Source organism: Budorcas taxicolor, chromosome 13, assembly GCF_023091745.1.
Source record: "Budorcas taxicolor isolate Tak-1 chromosome 13, Takin1.1, whole genome shotgun sequence".
In the NCBI taxonomy this organism is placed as follows: domain Eukaryota; kingdom Metazoa; phylum Chordata; class Mammalia; order Artiodactyla; family Bovidae; genus Budorcas; species Budorcas taxicolor.
Window position 1 is genome coordinate 53214020 of NC_068922.1, and position 19655 is coordinate 53233674.

The 19655-nt window shown below is 38.6% G+C and overlaps 1 protein-coding gene across 1 annotated transcript in view; it reads left to right on the top strand.

Moving 5' to 3' along the window:
- Positions 1–1567: 1567 nt before the first annotated feature.
- Positions 1568–19655, top strand: part of LOC128058061 (signal-regulatory protein beta-1-like) — a 54489-nt gene continuing 36401 nt past the window's right edge. Inside the window, 1 exon segment of the mRNA XM_052650433.1 lies at positions 1568–1655. Coding sequence (XP_052506393.1) covers positions 1568–1655 — 88 coding nt within the window.

A 19655-nucleotide genomic window follows, 5' to 3' on the forward strand; every position in this document is an offset into this window, starting at 1 on the left:
ACCTTTTCCTATTGAATGTCCACAGTGGAAAAGAAAGGAAAGATTAAGATGACTTCATCATTCCATGCTTCCGTCCAAGCATACATTCACTCATGCACTTACTTATGAATGCATTTATTAACCAACACCTAACTCCTCTATTGTAGGCCCTGGGCAGAGGACCCCTATCTTTAGGGAGCTTGCCAGTTCCCATGGTGAACTTCCTATAGTAATTGTCTGCTTTCTTTGGGCTGTGACAGTTCCCCCTACAGTGACTGTGTCCCAGTCTTCACACTCCTTGGATGTGGTGGCAGTTACCTGCCATGTGCAGAGATTCTATCCACAGAATGTGCATCTCAGCTGATTGGAGAACTGCCATACATTCAAGAGAGCTGTGCAACCCTCGTCCAAGCAGAATAGTGACGGTACCTATACCTTGGAAAGCTTGCATTTGGTGAATGCCTCAGTGTGGGAGTCTGAACGTGTACTTACCTGTAAAGTGCAGCATGAGACCCAGCCTCCCATCCAGGCCAGCCTCATACTGTCCGCAGCAGTGCAGGACACATACAAACTCCTTGGGAGCACAGGTAAGCTTACCTCTACACCTGTGAGCAACTGGGTCACCTCTGTCTCCAAGTAGAATGAGGTATTAACTCACAGAGTCCCGTTTGATATCTCCTCTGCCCCTTGTCCCTTAGGTCCAGAGATGCCTGCCTTTTTGATGGCTTTCCTCCTGGGCTTCAAAGTGGTGCTGGTGATCAGTTTCATAGCCACCTATTTCCACAGGTGGTGGAACCTGTAACAGGTGAGGTGGTGGCAGTCTTATTCTTTAGGGAGGGAGACCAGAGCCACCTTCCTGGGGTGGCAAGAGGAGTCAGAGCAAGCTCAAAAGTCATATGGCAATCCAGCTTCAAGGGAGAGATGGGAACAGACTTATTTTCTCCAAATGTGTCTTGGAATTCCAGAGACTTCCAACTCTCATTATTTTGTGCCCAGGAATATGAAGTTTTTACAATTAAGTTAGTTGGGACCCTGCAGGTGAGAGTCCAAGGTATGCAGGACCCTGGAGGTGAGGGTCCACAGTCAAAAAAGTTTTGAGACCCAGACTCCAAAGAGCCCTTCCATAGACTGTTGTATATTACGTTATCACGTGGTCTATCCTTGGAATGAATAAGGAAAGTATTACTAAAATCAACTTATGGAACCTATCTTGGGGACTTTGATGTGCTGTGTAATAATACAGATGGATGTGGGTATGGGAGAGAGTTCAGAAGTCAAAAAGAGGTGTTTGGGGCTTCATTCCTCATCAGCACCATGAACCCAGGCCAAGCAAAGTGCCTCCCATACCATACGTGCTCAAACACACTTGTGGAATCAATGAATGTTTTTCCCTACAGGTCCTACATACTCTGTGATACACTGCCTCCCTCCCTGTGCAAGGGGCTCAAGTGGAAAGAAGCTATAAGGACTGGAGATGACTCAAGATTTCCCACCCTTCACTCTGCTTTCCCCACCTCCAACATGAACACACTCCCTTCCACACATTCTCCTATGTGCCTTCTCTCTGACCTTTGGAATTGAGTCAAGGATGGACATTGGTCATGTTGATCCAGAATGTCTGGACCCTGATGCACTGAGCTTCAAACTGGCCCTGCCTCCACCCCAAAGAGAATCAAGTAGATCAAGAAAACAGGTTTCCATTGTGCCCCTGCTCATGAACCCTTAATTTTCAGAGCACTTTTACTTTTATCCAGAGCTTTTGCAATTGTGATTTCATTTTAACACACATGTATTTTAAATCACTAAGTTGAATAAGATTTTTCTATTCTGAAATTTATGATATAAAAATATCCGCATAACTACCTACCATGCTATGTTTGCAGACCGTTAACATTTTGCTATTGTGATCTGTTGTTCCTTTGAAAATTACTGTATTAGATTTTGTATTCATAATCTCAATCATGATTTTATGCTTCTAAACATATGTATAAATCCTTAAGCAATATATAACATTACTTGCATGTTTTAACTTTTGTATAAATGTTATTATACTGTATACAGTCTGCTGGAACTTTTAGTTTTTTATACTCAACACAGCTTTTTTTATTCATAAATTCATAAATGAATTTATACATTCATTTATGTAGCTTAATTTTATTAATTTCCACTGCTTTATAAGTTCTACTGTGACAATATGCCACAATGTATTGATTTTTCTTGTGATGGATATTAAATGTTTATGTAATGTCTAGCTAGTAGAATTTTGCACACATATTTTTGTCTTTGTTTCTTGGGCATATATGGGAGAGTTCCTCTTCGACTGGTGTGTCCATAAAGTGGACTCTTGGTATCATTTGGAGCTTTTGTTATACATTAAAAAAAACATTTTCAAATCTTGATCAAGTTTTGCTCTTTCTATTTATGCCTTTGATCTCATTTTGTGTGTGTGTGTGTCTATTACAGGTGGGGATATTATTGGGATCTTACATATATATTTTTTTGATCTCCACTGCCCCTTTTCCATATATCAAGTTCCCATAAATTTCTGGTTCTTTTACTGATTTTATTTTGTTCCATTGTGCTACTTGTCTATTTCTCTGACCAAACTACCCTAGAATAGCTTCATAAGCTTTAATGCCTTGGCTGGGCACATCTTCCCACCTTTTCTTTCCTTTCTTTCTTTCTTTCTTTGGCTGCACTGGGTCTTAGCTGTGGCACATGGGGTCTTCACTGCAGCATGTAGGCTTTCTCTACTTGTGAAGCATGGGCTCCAGAGTAGGCAGGCTCAGCAGTTGTGGCATGTGACTTTAGTTGCCCTGTGGCATATGGGATCTTAGTTCTCTGACCAGGGATTGAACCTACATCCCTGTATTGCAAGCAGGTTCTTAACCAGTGGACTACCAGGGAAGTCCCTTCCCACCTTTTCTTGTTATTCAAAACTGTCATGGCTATTTTTGGCCCAAACACATTTTATTTTACTTTATTTTCTGCTTTTTAGAGATTGAAGTATACTTGATTTAAAATAGTATGTTAGTTTTAAGTGTACAACATAGTGACTCAAGACTTTGTAGCTTATATTCCATTTAAAATTACAAAAATGGCTATATTTTCTCATGCTGTGCAATATATCCTTCTTACTTTTTAATCATGTACATAGTAGTTCACAACTCTTCATCCGCCTTCCCCTCCCCACTTGTAATTACTATTTGTTCTCTTTATCTGTGAGTCTGTTTCTGTTCTGTCATATACATTCATTTATTTTTTAGACTCCATGTATGAGTATTTGTCCTTCTCTGTCTGACTTACTTCACTAAACACAATACCCCGCAGGTCCACGCACATTGTTGCAAATGGCAGAATTTCATTTTTTTTAAATGACTCTGTAATATTCCATTCCAGGAATATTCCACATATGTATAGTGCATATATTCCATTCCATACATATATATACATATATATATGTATATATATCCCACATCTTTCTTATCCATTCATCTGTTAAGTTACTTCCATATATGAGATATTATAAATAATGCTGCTATGAACATTGGGGGTGCATGTATCTTTCCCAATTAGTATTTATTTTCCATTCAGATAGAGTGGAAGGGCTGGGTTATATGATAGTTCTGTTTTTAGTATTTTGAGGAATCTTCATACTGTTTTTCATAATGGCTGCATCAATTTACAATCCTACCAAGAGTGTACTCTGATTCCCTTTCCTCCACATCCTCACTAGCATTTGTTATTTGTAGAATTTGGGGTAATGGACATTTTGACAAGTATAAATAAGCATTCGTAGTTTTAATTTGCATTTCTCTCTAGTGATTAGCAAAGTTGAGCATCTTTTCATGTACCTATTGGCCATCTGTCTGTCTTCTTTGTAAAAATGTCTGCTCGGATTTTCTGTCCATCTTTTAAGTAGGTTGTTTTTTTTTTTTTTTATATTGAGCTGTATGGTCTCATATTTTGGATATTGTGCATGTCTTAGTAACTCAGTCATGTCCTACTTTTTACAACCCCATGGACTGTAGCCTGCCAGGCTCCTCTATCCATGAAATTCTCCAGACTAGAACACTGGAGTGGGTAGCCTTTCCCTTCTCCAGGGGATCTTTCCAACCTAGGAATCGAACCCAGGTCTCTGGCATTGCAGGTGGACTCTTTACCAGCTGAGCCACCAGGGAAACCCATATTTTGGATATTAACTGTATTAAATATAGATTAAAAACTCCTTATTGGTCATATTATTTGCAAATATTTTCCTCCATTTAATAGGCTATCCTTTTGTTTTCTCAGTGATTTCCTTTGCTGTGCAAAAGCTTTTAATTTTATTTAGGACTCAGTTTTTTTTTTATTTTTGCTTTTGTTTCTTTTCCTGAAGGAGATAGATCCATAAGATATTGCTTCAATTTATGTCAAAGAGTGTACTATATTCTCCTCTAGGAATTTTATGATTTCAGGTTTTACATTTAGTTCTTTAATCCAGTTTGAGTTTATTTGTATATGTGGTATGAAGGAATGTTCTAATTTCATTCTTTCATATGTAGCTATCCAATTTTCCCAGTACCATCTATTGAAGAGACTGTCTTTTCTCTACTGTATATTTTTGCATTCTTTGTCATAGATTACTTGACCATAGTGCATAGTTTAATCTCTAGTCTCTCTATTCCATTCCATTGATCTATATGTTTGTTTTATGCCATTACCATGCTGCTTTGCTTATTGTCAATCTGTAATACAGTCTGAAGTGAAAAAGCATGATACCTCCAGCTTTGTTCTTTTTTCTCAAGATTGCTTTGGAAATTCAGGATCTATCTGGTTCCATATAAATTTTAGGATAATTTTTCTATGTCTGTGAAAAATGTCATAGATATTTTGATAAGGATTGCATTAAATCTGTAGATTATATTGGGTAGTATGGACATTTTAACAATATTAATTCTTATAATATAAGAACACGGGATATCTTTCCATTTCTTTGCATCATCTTCAATTTCCTTCCTCAGTGTTTTATAGATTTCAGAGTGAAGATCTTTCATCTCCTTGTATAAGTTTATTCCTAAGTATTACATTCTTTTTGATGATATTTTAAATGAGATTGTTTTCTTTTCTCTTCTGATAGTTCATTGTTGGTGTCTAGAAAAGCAAAAGTATTTCTGCATGTTAATCTTGTATCCTGAAACTTTACTGATAACTTTTTTAGTTTTGTCTATATAGTATTATGTCATTTGAAAATAATGACAATTTTTCTTTCTCTCCTTCTCATTTTAATGCCTTTTATTTCTTTTTCTTCTCCAATTGCTGTGGCTAGGACTTCCAATATTATGTTAAATAGAACTGGTAAGAATGGGAATCCTTGTCTTGTTCCTGAATTTAGTGGGAAGACTTTCAGCTTTTCACCATTGAGTATGATGTTAGCTGTGGGTTTGTCATAAATGGCCTTTATTTTGTTGAGATATATTACCTCTATGCCAACTTTGATAAGAGCTTTTATCATGAATGGATGTTAAATTTTGTTAAAGGCTTTTTCTCTGTATGTTGAGATGATCATGGGATTTTTATCCTTCCTTTTTTATGTGGTATATTGCATTGATAGACTTGTGAATATTAAGCTATCTTCATATCCCTGCCATAAATACCACTTGATCATGGTATATGATCTTTCTAATATATTGTTGAATCATTTGCTAATATTTTGTTGAATATTTTTGTCTCTATATTTATCATGGATATGGGACTGTAATTTTCTTTTTTGTACTGTGTTTGTTGCATTTTCCTGTCCAGTGTGTTGTGCTGCATAGAATGAATTTAAAAGTATTCCATCCTCTTTAATCTTTGGAATAGTTTGAGAAGGATAGCATTAGCTCTTCTTTATATTTTTGATGGAATTCCCACGTGAAGCCATCTGGTCTTGGACTTTAGGTGTGCTATGAGTTTTAAAATTACAAAGCCAATTTCACTACCCACGATCAGTGCTCAGATTATCTATTTCTTTCTGATTCAGTCTTGGAAGGTTGTATGCCTCTAGAAATTTGTCACTTTCTTCTAGATTGTCTAATTTGTTGGCATATAACTGTTCATAATATTACCATGATATTTTGTATCTCTGTGATATCAGTTATTTCTCTTTCATCATTTCTTTCTTTTTTCTGCTCCTTTAAGTTTTTTCCTTTTGTTTTTATTACAAATAGTATTAAAATAAAAGATTTACATGAATTTATCAGGCTTTAGGTGTTTTGAAAATCTTTTTCATCATTTCTTATTTTGTTTATTTCAGTTCACTATCTTTTCTACTTTTGAGCCTGGCTCAAGGTATATCAATTTCATTAGTTTTTTCAAAAAATCAACTGTAGCTTTCATTTATCTTTTCTATTGTTTTCTGTCTCTATTTTCTTTACATTCTCTCTGATCTTTATTACTTTTTTCATCCTTCTGAATTTTGCCTTTGTTCTCCTTTTTCTAATTCCTTTAAATGGTAGGTGAGGTTGTTTATTTGAGATTTTTCTTGTTTCTTGATGTAGGCCTGTATCACCATAAACTTTCCTCTTCAAACTACTTTAGCTACATCCCATAGATTTTGAAAAATTGTGTTTTTGTTTCATTTATCTCATGAAATTTTTTAATTTCCCCTTTCATTTCTTTATTGACCCATTGACTTTTTTCATTGCATAATATACTTTTTTCAAATTTTTTATTTATTTAATTTTAATTGGAGAATAATTACAAAATTGTGATGGTTTTTGCTATATATCAACATGAATCAGCCATACGTATACATGTGTCCTCCCCATCTGAGCCACCCTCCCACCTCCTCCCCACCTTATCCCTCTAGGTTGTACCAGAGCACAGGCTTTGAGTGCTCTGCTTCATGCATTGAACTTGCCCTGGTCGTCTATTTTACATATGGTAATATACACGTTTCAATGCTATTCTCTCAAATCATCCCACCCTCTCCTTCTCTCACTAAGTCCAAAAGTCTGTTCTTTACATCTGTGTCTCCTTTGCTGCCCTGCATGTAGGATCATTGGTACCATCTTTCTAAATTCCATATATATGCATTAATAACAGTGTTTGTCTTTTTCTTTCTGACTTACTTCAGTCTGTATAATAGACTCCAGATTCATCCAGCTCATTAGAACTGACTCAAATGCATCCCTTTTATAGCAGAGTAATATTCCAGTGTGTATAGGTACCACAACTTCCTTATCCATTCATCTGCCAATGGACATTCAGGTTACATCCATGTCCTAGCTATTGTAAACAGTGCTGCAATGAACACTGGGGTACATGTGTCTCTTTCTTTTTTTATTTTTTCCAGCTTTACTGAAATATAATTGGCATATAACACTGTATAAATTTAAGATATACAGTATGTTGATTTGACACATTTATATTTTTCAAAATTATTACCATTTTAGTGTTAGCTGACATCTCCATCATGTTGCATAATTACCATTTCTTTTTCTGGTCAGAACATTTGATCTATCCTCTATCCTCTTAACACCTTCCCAGATAGCTTCCCTGATAGCTCAGTTGGTAAAGAATCCGCCTGCAATGCAGGAGACCCTGGTTTGATTCTTGGTTCAGGAAGATACCCTGGAGAAGGGGAAAGCTAATACTCCAGTATTCTGGCCTGGAGAATTCCATGGAGTCGCAAAGAGTCAGACACTACTGAATGACTTTCACTTCACTTCTTAGCAACTTTCAGGTACACGGTACAATATCATCAACTATAATCACCTTGCTGTGAAATAGATCCCAAGAATTCTGGTTTCCTCAGGGTATACGCCCAACAGTGGGATTGCTGGGTCATATGGCAGTTCTATTTCCAGGTTTTTTGTTGTTGTCCATTTTTTTTGTGAACCAAAAAATGATCTTTTTAAAAAAATTTCAAGAGAAAAGCACCAGATTATTGTTTTCTTCTTGGGATGGAAAGAAGAGTGGATCAGAAAGTTCACTGCGTGCTTTCTAAAGTGCTTTCTCACTCAACACTGAAGCTGCAAGCCTGGGGAAAAAAAAAGTCATTGAAACATGTGCGATTGACTATTCTTTGCCTGACACTTAGTGGTAATTTGAAAGAACTGCAGTTTTGACCTGTGGCAGGGAGCTCCATGGGAAACCACAGGGAGGAGAAATGGCTTTGGGTTTTGTTCTCTGCATTCACATGAACCTGAATGGATCACCAAGAACTGACCTGGAAACCTGCAAGGTGGGCTGTGGACACAGAGCCTCCCAATCATCTGATTCCCTGTCATGCTTCAAGAGAGACCCAAAAGTAGGAGACAGACAAATGTATTTTCTTATTTGCTCTTTTAATATCATGTCACTTTTCTCAGCTGATGATTTTGTGAAGAAAATAATGAAAATCAACATAGAGCTTTGCAATGAAAAGAGATATTCAGGGCAAGAACTTAAAGAACAAACAACAGGGACTTTCCTGGTGGTCTAGTGGTTATGACTTCCCCTTCCAGAGCAAAGGGATGCAAGTTTGATTCCTGGTTGGGGAGCTAAGATCTCCCATGCCTTGGGAGCCTGAAAACCAAAACATAAAACAGAAACAATATTGTAACAAATTTAATAAAGATTTTTTAAATGGTCCACATAAAAAAGATCTTTAAAAAAAGAAACTAGCTAGGAACATAAATGGGTATCATCTTTCTGGAATCCTGTTTGGCATGCTATATAAAATTGTTTTTTGCAGTATTGCCTCCTTTCTTGTTATGGATGAATGTTTGCATCCTCTCCCCACCCCTCATGCTTTAGCCCTTCATCAGATTTACAGATTGAAGCCTAATCCCCAGTGTCATGATATTCGGGGATGGAGTTATTATATTCCTAGTTTTTTAAAGAAACTCCACATTGTTCTCCATAGTGGCTGTAGCAGTTTGCAGTCCCACCAACAGTGTAAAAAGGTTTCCTTTTCTCCACACACTGTCCAGCATTTATTGTTTGTAGACTTATTGATGTTGGCCAGTCTGACCAGTGTGAGATGATATCTCATTGTGGTTTTTATTTGCATTTCTCTAATAATGAGTGAGGTTGAGCATCTTTTCATGTATTTATTAGCCATCTGTACATCTTCTTTGATGAAATATCTGTTTACGTCTTTTGCCCACTTTTTGGTTGGGTTGTTCATTTTTCTGGTATTTAACTGCATGAATATTTTGGAGATTAATTCTTTGTCAGTTTTTTCATTTGCTGTTATTTGCTCTCATTCTGAGGGCAGTCTTTTCACTTTGCTTATAGTTTCCTTCATTGTGCAAAAGCTTTTAATTAGATCCCATTTGTTTATTTTGTCTTTATTTCCATTACTCTGGGAGGTGGATCATAGAGGATCTTGCTATGATTTATGTTGGAGAATGTTCTATGTTTTCCTTTGAAGTGAAATGAAGTGAAGTCGCTCAGTCGTGTCCAACTCTTTGTGACCCCGTGGACTGTAGCCTATTAGGCTTCTCCGTCCATGGGATTCTCCAGGCAAGAATACTGGAGTGGGTTACCATTTCCTTCTCTAAGGGATCTTCGTGGCCCAGAGATTGAACCCGGGTCTCTTGCATTGGAGGCAGATGCTTTAACCTCTGAGCCACCAGGGAAGCCCATGTTTTCCTTTAAGAGTTGGAAATCGTGGAAATTAAGGAAACAATCCCACTTGCCATTGCAACAGAAACAATAAAATACTTAGGAATAGATTTACATGAAGAAACAAAAGACCTGTATATACAGAACTGTAAAATATGATGAAAGAAATCAAAGATGGCACAAATAGATGGAGAAATATACCATTTTCTTGGATTGGAAGAATCAACATAGTGAAAATGAGTATACTACTTAAAGCAATCTATAGATTCAGTGTTGCTGCTGCTGCTGCTAAGTCGCTTCAGTCGTATCCGACTCTGTGTGACCCCATAGACGGCAGCCCACCAGGCTCCCCCGTCCCTGGGATTCTCCAGGCAAGAACACTGGAGTGGGTTGCCATTTCCTTCTCCAGTTCATGAAAGTGAAAAGTGAAAGTGCAGTCGCTCAGTCATGTTCAACTCTTAGGGACCCCATGGACCGCAGCCTACCAAGCTCCTCTGTCCATGGGATTTTCCAGGCAAGAGTACAATCCCTATCAAACTACCAAATGTATTTTTCATAGAAACTAAAATAAATAATTTCACAATATGTATGGAAACACAAAAGACCCTGAATAGCCAAAGCAATCCTGAGAAAGAAGAATGGAACTGGAAGAATCAACCTGCCTGACTTCAGACTATACTACAAAACTATAGTCATCAAGACAGTATGATACTGTCACAAAGACAAAAATATAGATCAGTGGAGCAAAATAGAAAGTCCAGAGATAAATTCACCCACCTATGGACATCTTATCTTTGACAAAGGAGGCAAAAATATAAAATGGAGAAAAGACAGTCTCTTCAACAAGTGGTGATGGGAAAACTGGTCAACTAGGTGTAAAAAAATGAAAACTAGAACACTTTCTAACACCACTCACAAAAATAAACTCATAATGGATTTAAGAGGGTTAAATGTAAGACCTGAAAGTCTTGTTCATGGAATCTTTAAATGTTACTAATACTGCTTTCAACAGTTTTGTCTAATGATTGTAATTGTGGTATATCATAAATGTTATTCCAGCAAGCTACAAAACTTTTACCATTGCTAAGAGTTGTTGTTGTTCAGTTGCTGAGTCATGTCCAACACTTTGTGACTCCATGGACTGCAGCACATCAGGATTCTCTGTTTTTCACTGTCTCCCACAGTTGGCTCAAACTCATGTCCATTGAGTCATTGATGCCATCCAACCATCTCATCCTCTGTTGCCCCCTTTTCCTCCTGGCCCTCTGTCTTTCCCAGTGTTGGCTCTTTGCATCAGATGGCCAAATGACTGGAGCTTCAGCTTCAGCATCAGTCCTTCCAATGAATATTCAGGGTTGATTTCCTTTAGGATTGACTGATTTGATATCCTTGCAGTCAAAGGAATTCTTGACAGTCTTCTCTAACATCACAGTTCAAAAGCATCAATTCTTCAGTGCTCAGCCTTCTTTATGGTGCAACTGTCACATTCATATGTGACCACAGGAAAAACCATAGCTTTGGCTAGAAGGACTTTTGTCAGTAAAGTGCTGTCTCTGAACTTTTAATACACTGTCTAGGTTTGTCATAGCTTTTCTTCCAAGGAGCAAGCATCTTTAAATTTCATGGCTGTGGTCACTGTCTGCAGTGATTTTGGAGCCCCTAAAAATAAAGTCTGTTACTGTTTCCATTTTCCCCCCATCTATTTGCCATGAAGCAATGTGATGGGATGCCATGATCTTGGTTTTTTGAATGTTGAGTTTTAAGCCAGGTTTTTCACTTTCCTCTTTCACCTTCATCAAGATGCCCTTTAGTTTCTTGCTTTCTGCCCTTAGGGTGCTATCTTCTGCATATCTTAAATTGTTGATATTTCTCCCAGCAATCTTGATTCCAGCTTGCGATTCATACAGCCCGACTAAGCAAAGGCATTTTTTTTAAATGTGTAACTTTGTTAACATTAATCCAATCTTCCAACTTAGTTTTATATTTCATAATGACTCATATGCAAATTTTTTATGTGTCAAACATTTCTAAGTTCTCCATATGAGAACTAGAGCCTCCCTAACCTCCTGCCAATTTCCACCTCTGAGAGAAAACCACTTTCAACTCTTTTAACTGATTATTAGATTTTAGTGCCAAATATCATATAGCATGGGTTTCTCAGGTGGTGCTAGCGGTAAGGAATCTGCCTGCTAATGCAGGTGGCATAAGAGATATGGGTTTGATCCCTGGGTTGTGAAGATCCCCTGGAGGAGGGCACGGCAACCTACTCCAGTATTCTTGCCTGGAGAATCCCCATGGACAGAGGAGCCTGACAGTCTCAGTCCATGGGGTCATAGAGAGTCTAACACCACTGAAGTGACTGAGGATGCACGCACATGTCATATAGCATGCTTCTATAGCAACTTCTTGTTTTCTCACTCTTAGGCATTATTTATAGACATGACTCTATGGAAGATAAGTATGTAATGTTTTGTTACTCCTGACTTCATGCCACACAGATGCATCTGATTCCTCATCACAAATCTGTATGAAAGTCAAGAAGCAACAGTTAGAATTGGACATGGAACAACAGACTGGTTCCAAATTGGGAAATGAGTACGTCAAGGCTGTATATTGTCACCCTGCTTATTTAACTTATATGCAGAGTACACCATGCAAATGCCAGGCTGGATGAAGCACAAGCTGGAATCAAGATTGTCAGGAGAAATGTCAAAAACCTCAGATATGCAGATGACATCACCCTTATGGCAGAAAGTGAAGAAGAACCAAAGAGCCTCTTGATAAAAGTGAAAGAGGAGAGTGAAAAAGTTGGCTTAAAACTCAACATTCAGAAAACTAAGATCATGACATCTGGTCCCATTGCTTCATGGCAAATAGATGGGGAAACAGTGGAAACAGTGGCTGACTTTATTTTGGGGGTCTCCAAAATCACTGCAGATTGTGATTGCAGCCATAAAATTAAAAGACACTTGCTCCTTGGAAGAAAAGCTATGACCAACCTAGACAGAATATTAAAAAGCAGAGACATTTCTTTGCCAGAAATGGTCCATCTAGTCAATGCTATGGTTTTTTCCAGTGGTCATGTATGGATGTGAGAGTTGGGCTACAAAGAAAGCTGAGCCCTGAAGAACTGATGCTTTTGAACTGTGGTGTTGGAGAAGACTCTTGAGAGTCCCTTGGACTGCAAGGAGATCCATCCAGTCCATCTTAAAGGAAGTCAGTACTGAATATTCATTGGAAGGACTAATACTGAAGCTGAAACTTCAATACTTTGGCCACTTGATGCAAAGAACTGACTCATTGGAAAAGACCCTGATGCTGAGAAAGATTGAAAGAGGGAGGAAAAAGGGAATGACAGAGGACAAGATGGTTGGATGGCATCACCAACTCGATGGACATGAGTTTGAGTAAGCTCCAGGAGTTGATGATGGTCAGGGAGGACTGGTGTGCTGCAGTCTCTGGGGTCGCAGAGAGTTGGACATGACTGAGTGACTGAACTGAACTGAACTGAACTGAATATAATTTTGAATAACTTAGTAGTGTCTATGTTATGTTATTGTGACTGAGGTTGCTATTTATATCTGACTTGGTAACATTCCTGGTTTTGGCTTGTGTTGATCCTCTCATCTGTGTGTTTGTATAACCAGCACCATGATCAGGATAAACAGCATCACATGACCACACAGTCTCTCACATGATAGCCCTTTACAATGACATACATCTCCACCAAACCAAACCTCTGGCAAATGCCATTGTATTTTCTTTCCATATAATTTCAAGTGTGCTATATCTGTGGAATTCATATTTTGAGACTGACTTTGTGTACTCAACCTGATACCTTCAAGAAACTTAAAATTGCTACACACACACATATATAAAACTCATCGTTTGGGCTGTTGAATAGTATTTCCTGTTATGGATGCAGTTTATTAAATTGTACACATTTGGTAGATTTTTTTTTTCAAGTTTTTTACTTTACAGAAAAGTCCTCTATAACATTCATGCACAGGTTTTGTGTGGAGGCAGTTTTCATTTTTCTGAATAAATGTCTGGGAGCATAATTTCTGGGTCATATAATGCACTTCCTTTTGTGAAAGAAATAAGAAGTCATTCCTCTTTTGGAGGCAGGTCATACAAGTTCTGAGGTCCACATTGCACCGTGAAATTGGCTAAGTTTTACTAATTACATCATTAAAGGATTGGAGTAGAAAATCATTACAGGAGCAGACCTGCTTCCATTCCACAGGGTTGAGAGGCCCTGGAGAAACTTCTTTTGGTTGAGGCAGGTGTAAAATGAGACTACAAGCCAGCCACATCCTAGGGTCCTGGAGTTGGTACTTTGGGACAAGCCCACAGCCATAGATTCTTCCTGGGGTCTGTGAGTTTGCCTAGGGCTCCCAAACTGGGGTTCATCATGAGTGGGGTCAGGGGCCCAGTGGAGAGAACAGTGCCCCAAGTTCTAGCCAAGTGAGGAGCAAGTTTATTCCTATTAGGCTTGTTCAATCTCTCCGAAAACATTAGATAAGTGCCGGGAGCCAGCACAGGAGATCCCACCCATGACAAGGTCATGTGGAAGAGACCTGACGAGCAAGGCAGATCAGGACTCGAGGGACTCCATGGACCTGCTCGAGCATACCCCAAAACCAGAATCTGTCTGTCTTACTATTTCGTGCCTTTCACCAACTCTTCTGACATTAACCGGGGCCTATCCCCGACCACCTTTCTCTGGAAAAAAATCAACTTAGGGCTAGTTGATAAGTCTTTTGGGCATGAGAGGAATATTTCAAATCAAACCCCTCTGATGGCTTTCTAGCTTGTCTGACAGGTTTATCCAGACTCTTTCAGCTACGCATGTGATTATTCACAGCCTCCCAACTGTGAGAGGCACAGGAAGCCTAAAACATTCTAAAAATATAGAGTCTTTTGAGTTAAAAACTATTAGAGCAGTGCTGGTGTAGGATTTCACTGTTGAGCCAATGCTTGCTGCTAAGTTCCCATATCTCTTATCCACCTGGGGGTGCAATAGTTAATGCAGTTGGAATTTAAGAAAAACAAGCAATAGCCTTGGAATTAACCATATCAGACCTTTGAGCTAATTGGTCCTTTCTTTGTTGTAACTCACTGCACCTTTGCTCCATGAGAATGTAACTCTGTTTAATACTTTCTGAGGCTGACATAGATTAGAAATATAGAGAAAAAACATTTCAAGGGAAAATAGGTTTTCTGGTTGAGCAGCCTTTATCAAAAGAGGGTTATAAAATGTCCACAGGCCTCCAAGGCCAGAAGATAATGTACACAACATTGTTTATGGGAAAGGTATGCAGAAAAAATCCTGGTTTCAATAAAGACAAAATAGATGTAATGTTTGGGCTGACTCTGTATGACTTTGCATCTTTCATTTCCCTGTATGTACAAGTCAAGGTATAAAAGCTTCCCTGAAAAATAAAGTGACGGACCAGGATCAGTTCCACGAAAGCCTGGTTCCCCCATGTCTTTCTTTCTTTCTCTCTCTTACTCTCTTTTTCAGGCTGATCCCTTGGAGCACAGAGGCTCTCTGTGTTCACTTTCATGCCTGGGCTTCTAAGACCTGAACAGGAAGGCGCGCTGCGTCTTCACTCCCTTGGGAGACCGGGAGGGCGCCTGCGGCCTCCATGAACAGAGCAAGTGCCTTGTCTGGAACTTTATTGGCTTTCTATGTAAACCAAGGAATATCAGCCTCTTTTCTCTCCTCTATTTTCTTATCTGCAACATTCTTTCTTTATCTCTCTCTAAATCTCTTCATTGACACCATCACACTTCGGATACCCTGGATCCAACCGGGGCAGGGCCCCAGCAGATAAGTAACTCCTCACTCTCCATGAGCCTTCTCTGTCTGAATTCTATTTCACCATCTGAAGCAGAAACTGTCTAGAATGTAGAAGCAGATTGCAATTTCACAAACATTTCACATCATCATAGGCACTTCCTCTTACATCATGGGTGGTGGGGCTTCTCTCCTCTCCACCAAGCACAGTTCTTTGGGTTTTCCCTAGGACACATTTGGACAGAGCAGGCTCCTCAGGCTTCTATGATGCCCATCCCTGCCTTCTGGGTCCACCCTCCTCCTCTTTGCCTGCTGCTGACTCTGCTGCTGGGACTCACAAGTAAGTATTCCTTTGAGTAGAGTCTCCTTTATCCTGCCCTCTGGACCTTACACTGCCCCAGTATTTTTAGGGTCTCCATGTAAACATGAGTGTTCAATCCATGCTACAGAAGTCCAAGGGGTGGACATTATCTGAGGGCATGAAATCGGGGATCTGAGTGTTTTCTCTGTGGATCCATCACCTGCAGCCTATTACCAGAGGCTTCCAAACAGATACTTCAAACACCAACCATGACAGATTTGTGCATATTATCTAATTCTCACAATGTCCCAGTGTGATAACTATTAACAGTGAACTGCAGATGGGGAAATTGAGGCAGAGAGTAACTTGACCAATGTCACAATGTCATCTAAGGCAGTAGAGCACAGGATTAAAATCCAGGATGTCCAGCTGCAGAATTGATTCTTTGAGCCATGTTGTGCTGCTCAGCTTCTCAGAGGAGCTTAGTTGCATAAAAATCAGAAAACAGAGAAGTAAATAATAGGTAAGTCATCACACATCATGCTACTCATTTTAAAATATTGCAGTGTGTACTCCCAAACTTTTGTCGGTGATGTGTTAGATGGTCCCTATCTGCTAATTTTTTTTTTTAACTGGGCTTTAAACATCTGTTATAATGCTGTTTGATCCTCAAACCAGCCTGTACACTATCATGCTAGGCTACACTTTAATACATGTTTGTGGATGCATGTATTTATGTATGTGCATGTTTATATATGTGAATGAGTGGGTATGAAGAAGTGTTCTCAGATATGAGATTTCAAAAAGACTTTCTTATTTTTCCCATGAATCATTTTTCACTCTATGTGAAATGACATAGACAGATAATTAATTTCTGCTGTCTTTCAGCAACAACTCTCTTTTTAACTTCTCTATATATTTATCCCTTGGAAAAGTGAAAATGTTAGTTGCTTGGTTGGGTCTGACTCTCTGAGACACTATGGATTGCAGCCCACCAGGCTCCTCTGTCCATGGAATTCTCCAGGCAAGAATACTGGAATGGGTAGCCATGACTTTCTCCAGGGCATCTTCCCAACCCAGGGATCGAACCCAGGTCTCCTTCATCCCAGGCGGGTTCTTTATTGTCTGAGCCACCAGGGCTTACCCTTCCTCAAACTCTTAAGAAAACTTGGTTTTTGGTAAATGGGTAGAATTTTGTGCATAACCATCTTGGAGTCCCCTCTTTTGTGCTGGATAGGGGTGAGGAAGAAAGGAGGGGATTAAAGACACAGAGACTCTTGCCTATATGATCTATATACTCATATCCATATCTGTAATTATATTTATATCCATATTTATAAGACTCTATATCATCTAATGCTGGTTGAAGCCTCCAAGTCTCAGGAAATCTATTGAATAATAACTATTCATTTTCTTGCACATTCATCATGTGCCAGACACTGTTGAAAATGCTCACAGTTGTTTACTCATGTGACATTATATCCAAACTAGAGCCTCTGGTCACCCCTACCTTACAGAGAAGAAAACAGAGCAAGGAGAAGTTCAAGGTCATTCAGTGGTAAATGGTAGAGGTATGATTTAAATTCAAGCAATCTGATATTAGCGCTCATGAGTTTAACTTTAGTCTTCTTGATGCTGTGGCCCTGCTTTTATCTCATGATCATGAGATTTCAGCCACTTCTGTCAGTAAGTATGCAAAGCAGAGAGTGTGGGGAAGAGGGTTTGTGGTTTTCTTCTTCTGGGCTCTTCTGCTTCTTGCATACATACAAGTCACTTCTGTTTTTCCCCAAGTCATATATTTATTCTGGCATTTGGTTGACAATAGACTATTGAGGACATAGAAGCAACTAGAACATTTGAGGTTATGATACATGCAAAAAAAGAAGATTTAAAAATGGCTAGCACCTGGACAGTAGCTAGTAGAGATAAGAGGGAAAAAAATTCAGGTTCTGGGTGCACGCTGAAGAGGATTTTCTGATGCATAGGATTTGTGGTGGGAGGAAAGACTATGGCTTTGAGATTTGTGCATCTAGAAGAAGTATGGTGGCTCAGCTGAGATACAGAGGGTGGGGGGTGGGGATTCAGTTTGGTTTCAGATGTTGTTAACTGTCAGATATTTATTTCTATCCAAAGAACATGACAAGTGGATAGTTGGACAAGCAAGTTCAGAGGAAAGACCTGGGCAAAAGATGTAAATTTAAAAGTTATTGATTCATGATTGTAGAGATTTTTTTCCCCCTATTCCTTGTTTCTCTGATCCCTCTTCTCTACTCCCTCCATTTCTCTCTCCAACTTTTTTTCATGTTTCTTACCGTTTTTGTCTTAGCAGTTCACCTTCCCCAACCTCAGTCTTCTGTTTCAGACTTTAAAAACTAAACCATTTGATGATGTTGGTACATCACAGGACCTTCCCTGTAATAGGATGCACTCTTGTTAGGAGGCATAATTGGTTACAAATAGTGCTGAAGCAAAAGTCACTTAGTTGTGTCTGACTCTTTGCAACCCCACAGGCTATACAGTCCATGGAGTTTTCCAGGCCAGAACACTGGAGTGGGTAGCCTTTCCCTTCTTCAGGGAATCTTCCCAACCCACATCTCCTGCATTGCAGGCAGATTCTTTACCAGTTGAGCTATGAGGGAAGCCCCAAATAGTGCTTAGTGGGTGGAGTTATCAGCTCACACTCTGCTCAGGTGAACCACACATGTTCTGTCTAAGAAGTAGGGAAGAAATAGAAAAAGCAAACAAACAGGATTTGTTTGTGGCAACAAAACAACTTGTTCTTTTGATTTACATCCCAGCAATTAGGCTCATGCATGTTTAATAGGATATTTCAGATAAGAAAGAATGTGTTTGTACTTCTCTGTATCTCCTGAAACTAGATAGTCAGTGAGGCAATGAAATTAACCCTGAAAATTTGTACCTGTAGTTAAACAATTGGCTCAATGGTGACTCAAGTCCCTTCAACTCATAACTCATTGTTCAAATGTATTAAAACCACCCAATGTTCTTTTCAAAACACTATTTTGGAGTTTATTGTTTCCTTGCTTTCTTGCCCCTATAGTTCTCTCTCCCAGTTCATCTACAGGTCCCTCAAATGTATTAACAGTTAGAACCAGACATTTTGTTTTTCCTTGAGTCATGGAGTTCAATTCAAAGGCTCTACATGGGACAGTCACTTTGTTTCATTTTTATTGCAGTAAAATACACATATCACAAAATTTACCAGTTTCACTATTTTTAAGGACACAAAGTGCCAGTAAGTATCGTCACAATGTTGTGGAGGCCTCACCAGTCTGCATTTCCAGAACTTTTTCAGCCTCTATAACAGGAACTCTATTCATTAAATTATAACTCCTTCTCTGCCTCCCTGGTAACCTCTGTTCTACTTTTTCTCTGTGAATTTGCCTATTCTATGTATTTCATATAAGTGAAATCATTTATTTGTCCTTTTATATCTGGCTTATTTCACCAAGCATAATTTTAATGTTCATCCATGCTGTAGAAGGTGTCAGATAGTCATTGCTTTTTAGGACTTATATATATTCTATTGTATGTATGCAATTATATATATGTATATATATATATATATATATATATATATGCATCTCACATTTTATTTACCCATTCATCCATTGATAGAATTTAGATTATTTCTACTACCTTTCTTTATAATCAAAGTGTAAGTGCTGTAAACTATTATATAAGTTACAGTTGTACAATATAGTGATTCACACTTTTTAAAGGCTATACTTCATTTATAGTTATAAACTATTGGCTGTATTACTGGTGTTGTGCAATATATCTTAATCCCCTGAGCTATAGTCACCCTCCCACCTTTTCTCTTTCCACTGGTAACCATAGTTTGTTCTCTATCTTTGAGTGTTATGTTTCATTGTTGTTAAATTAACTAATTTGTTGTATTCCTTATATGCCACCTGTAAGTGATATCATACAGTATTTATCTTTTCATCTCTATTTGACTTACTTCATAATGTCTTC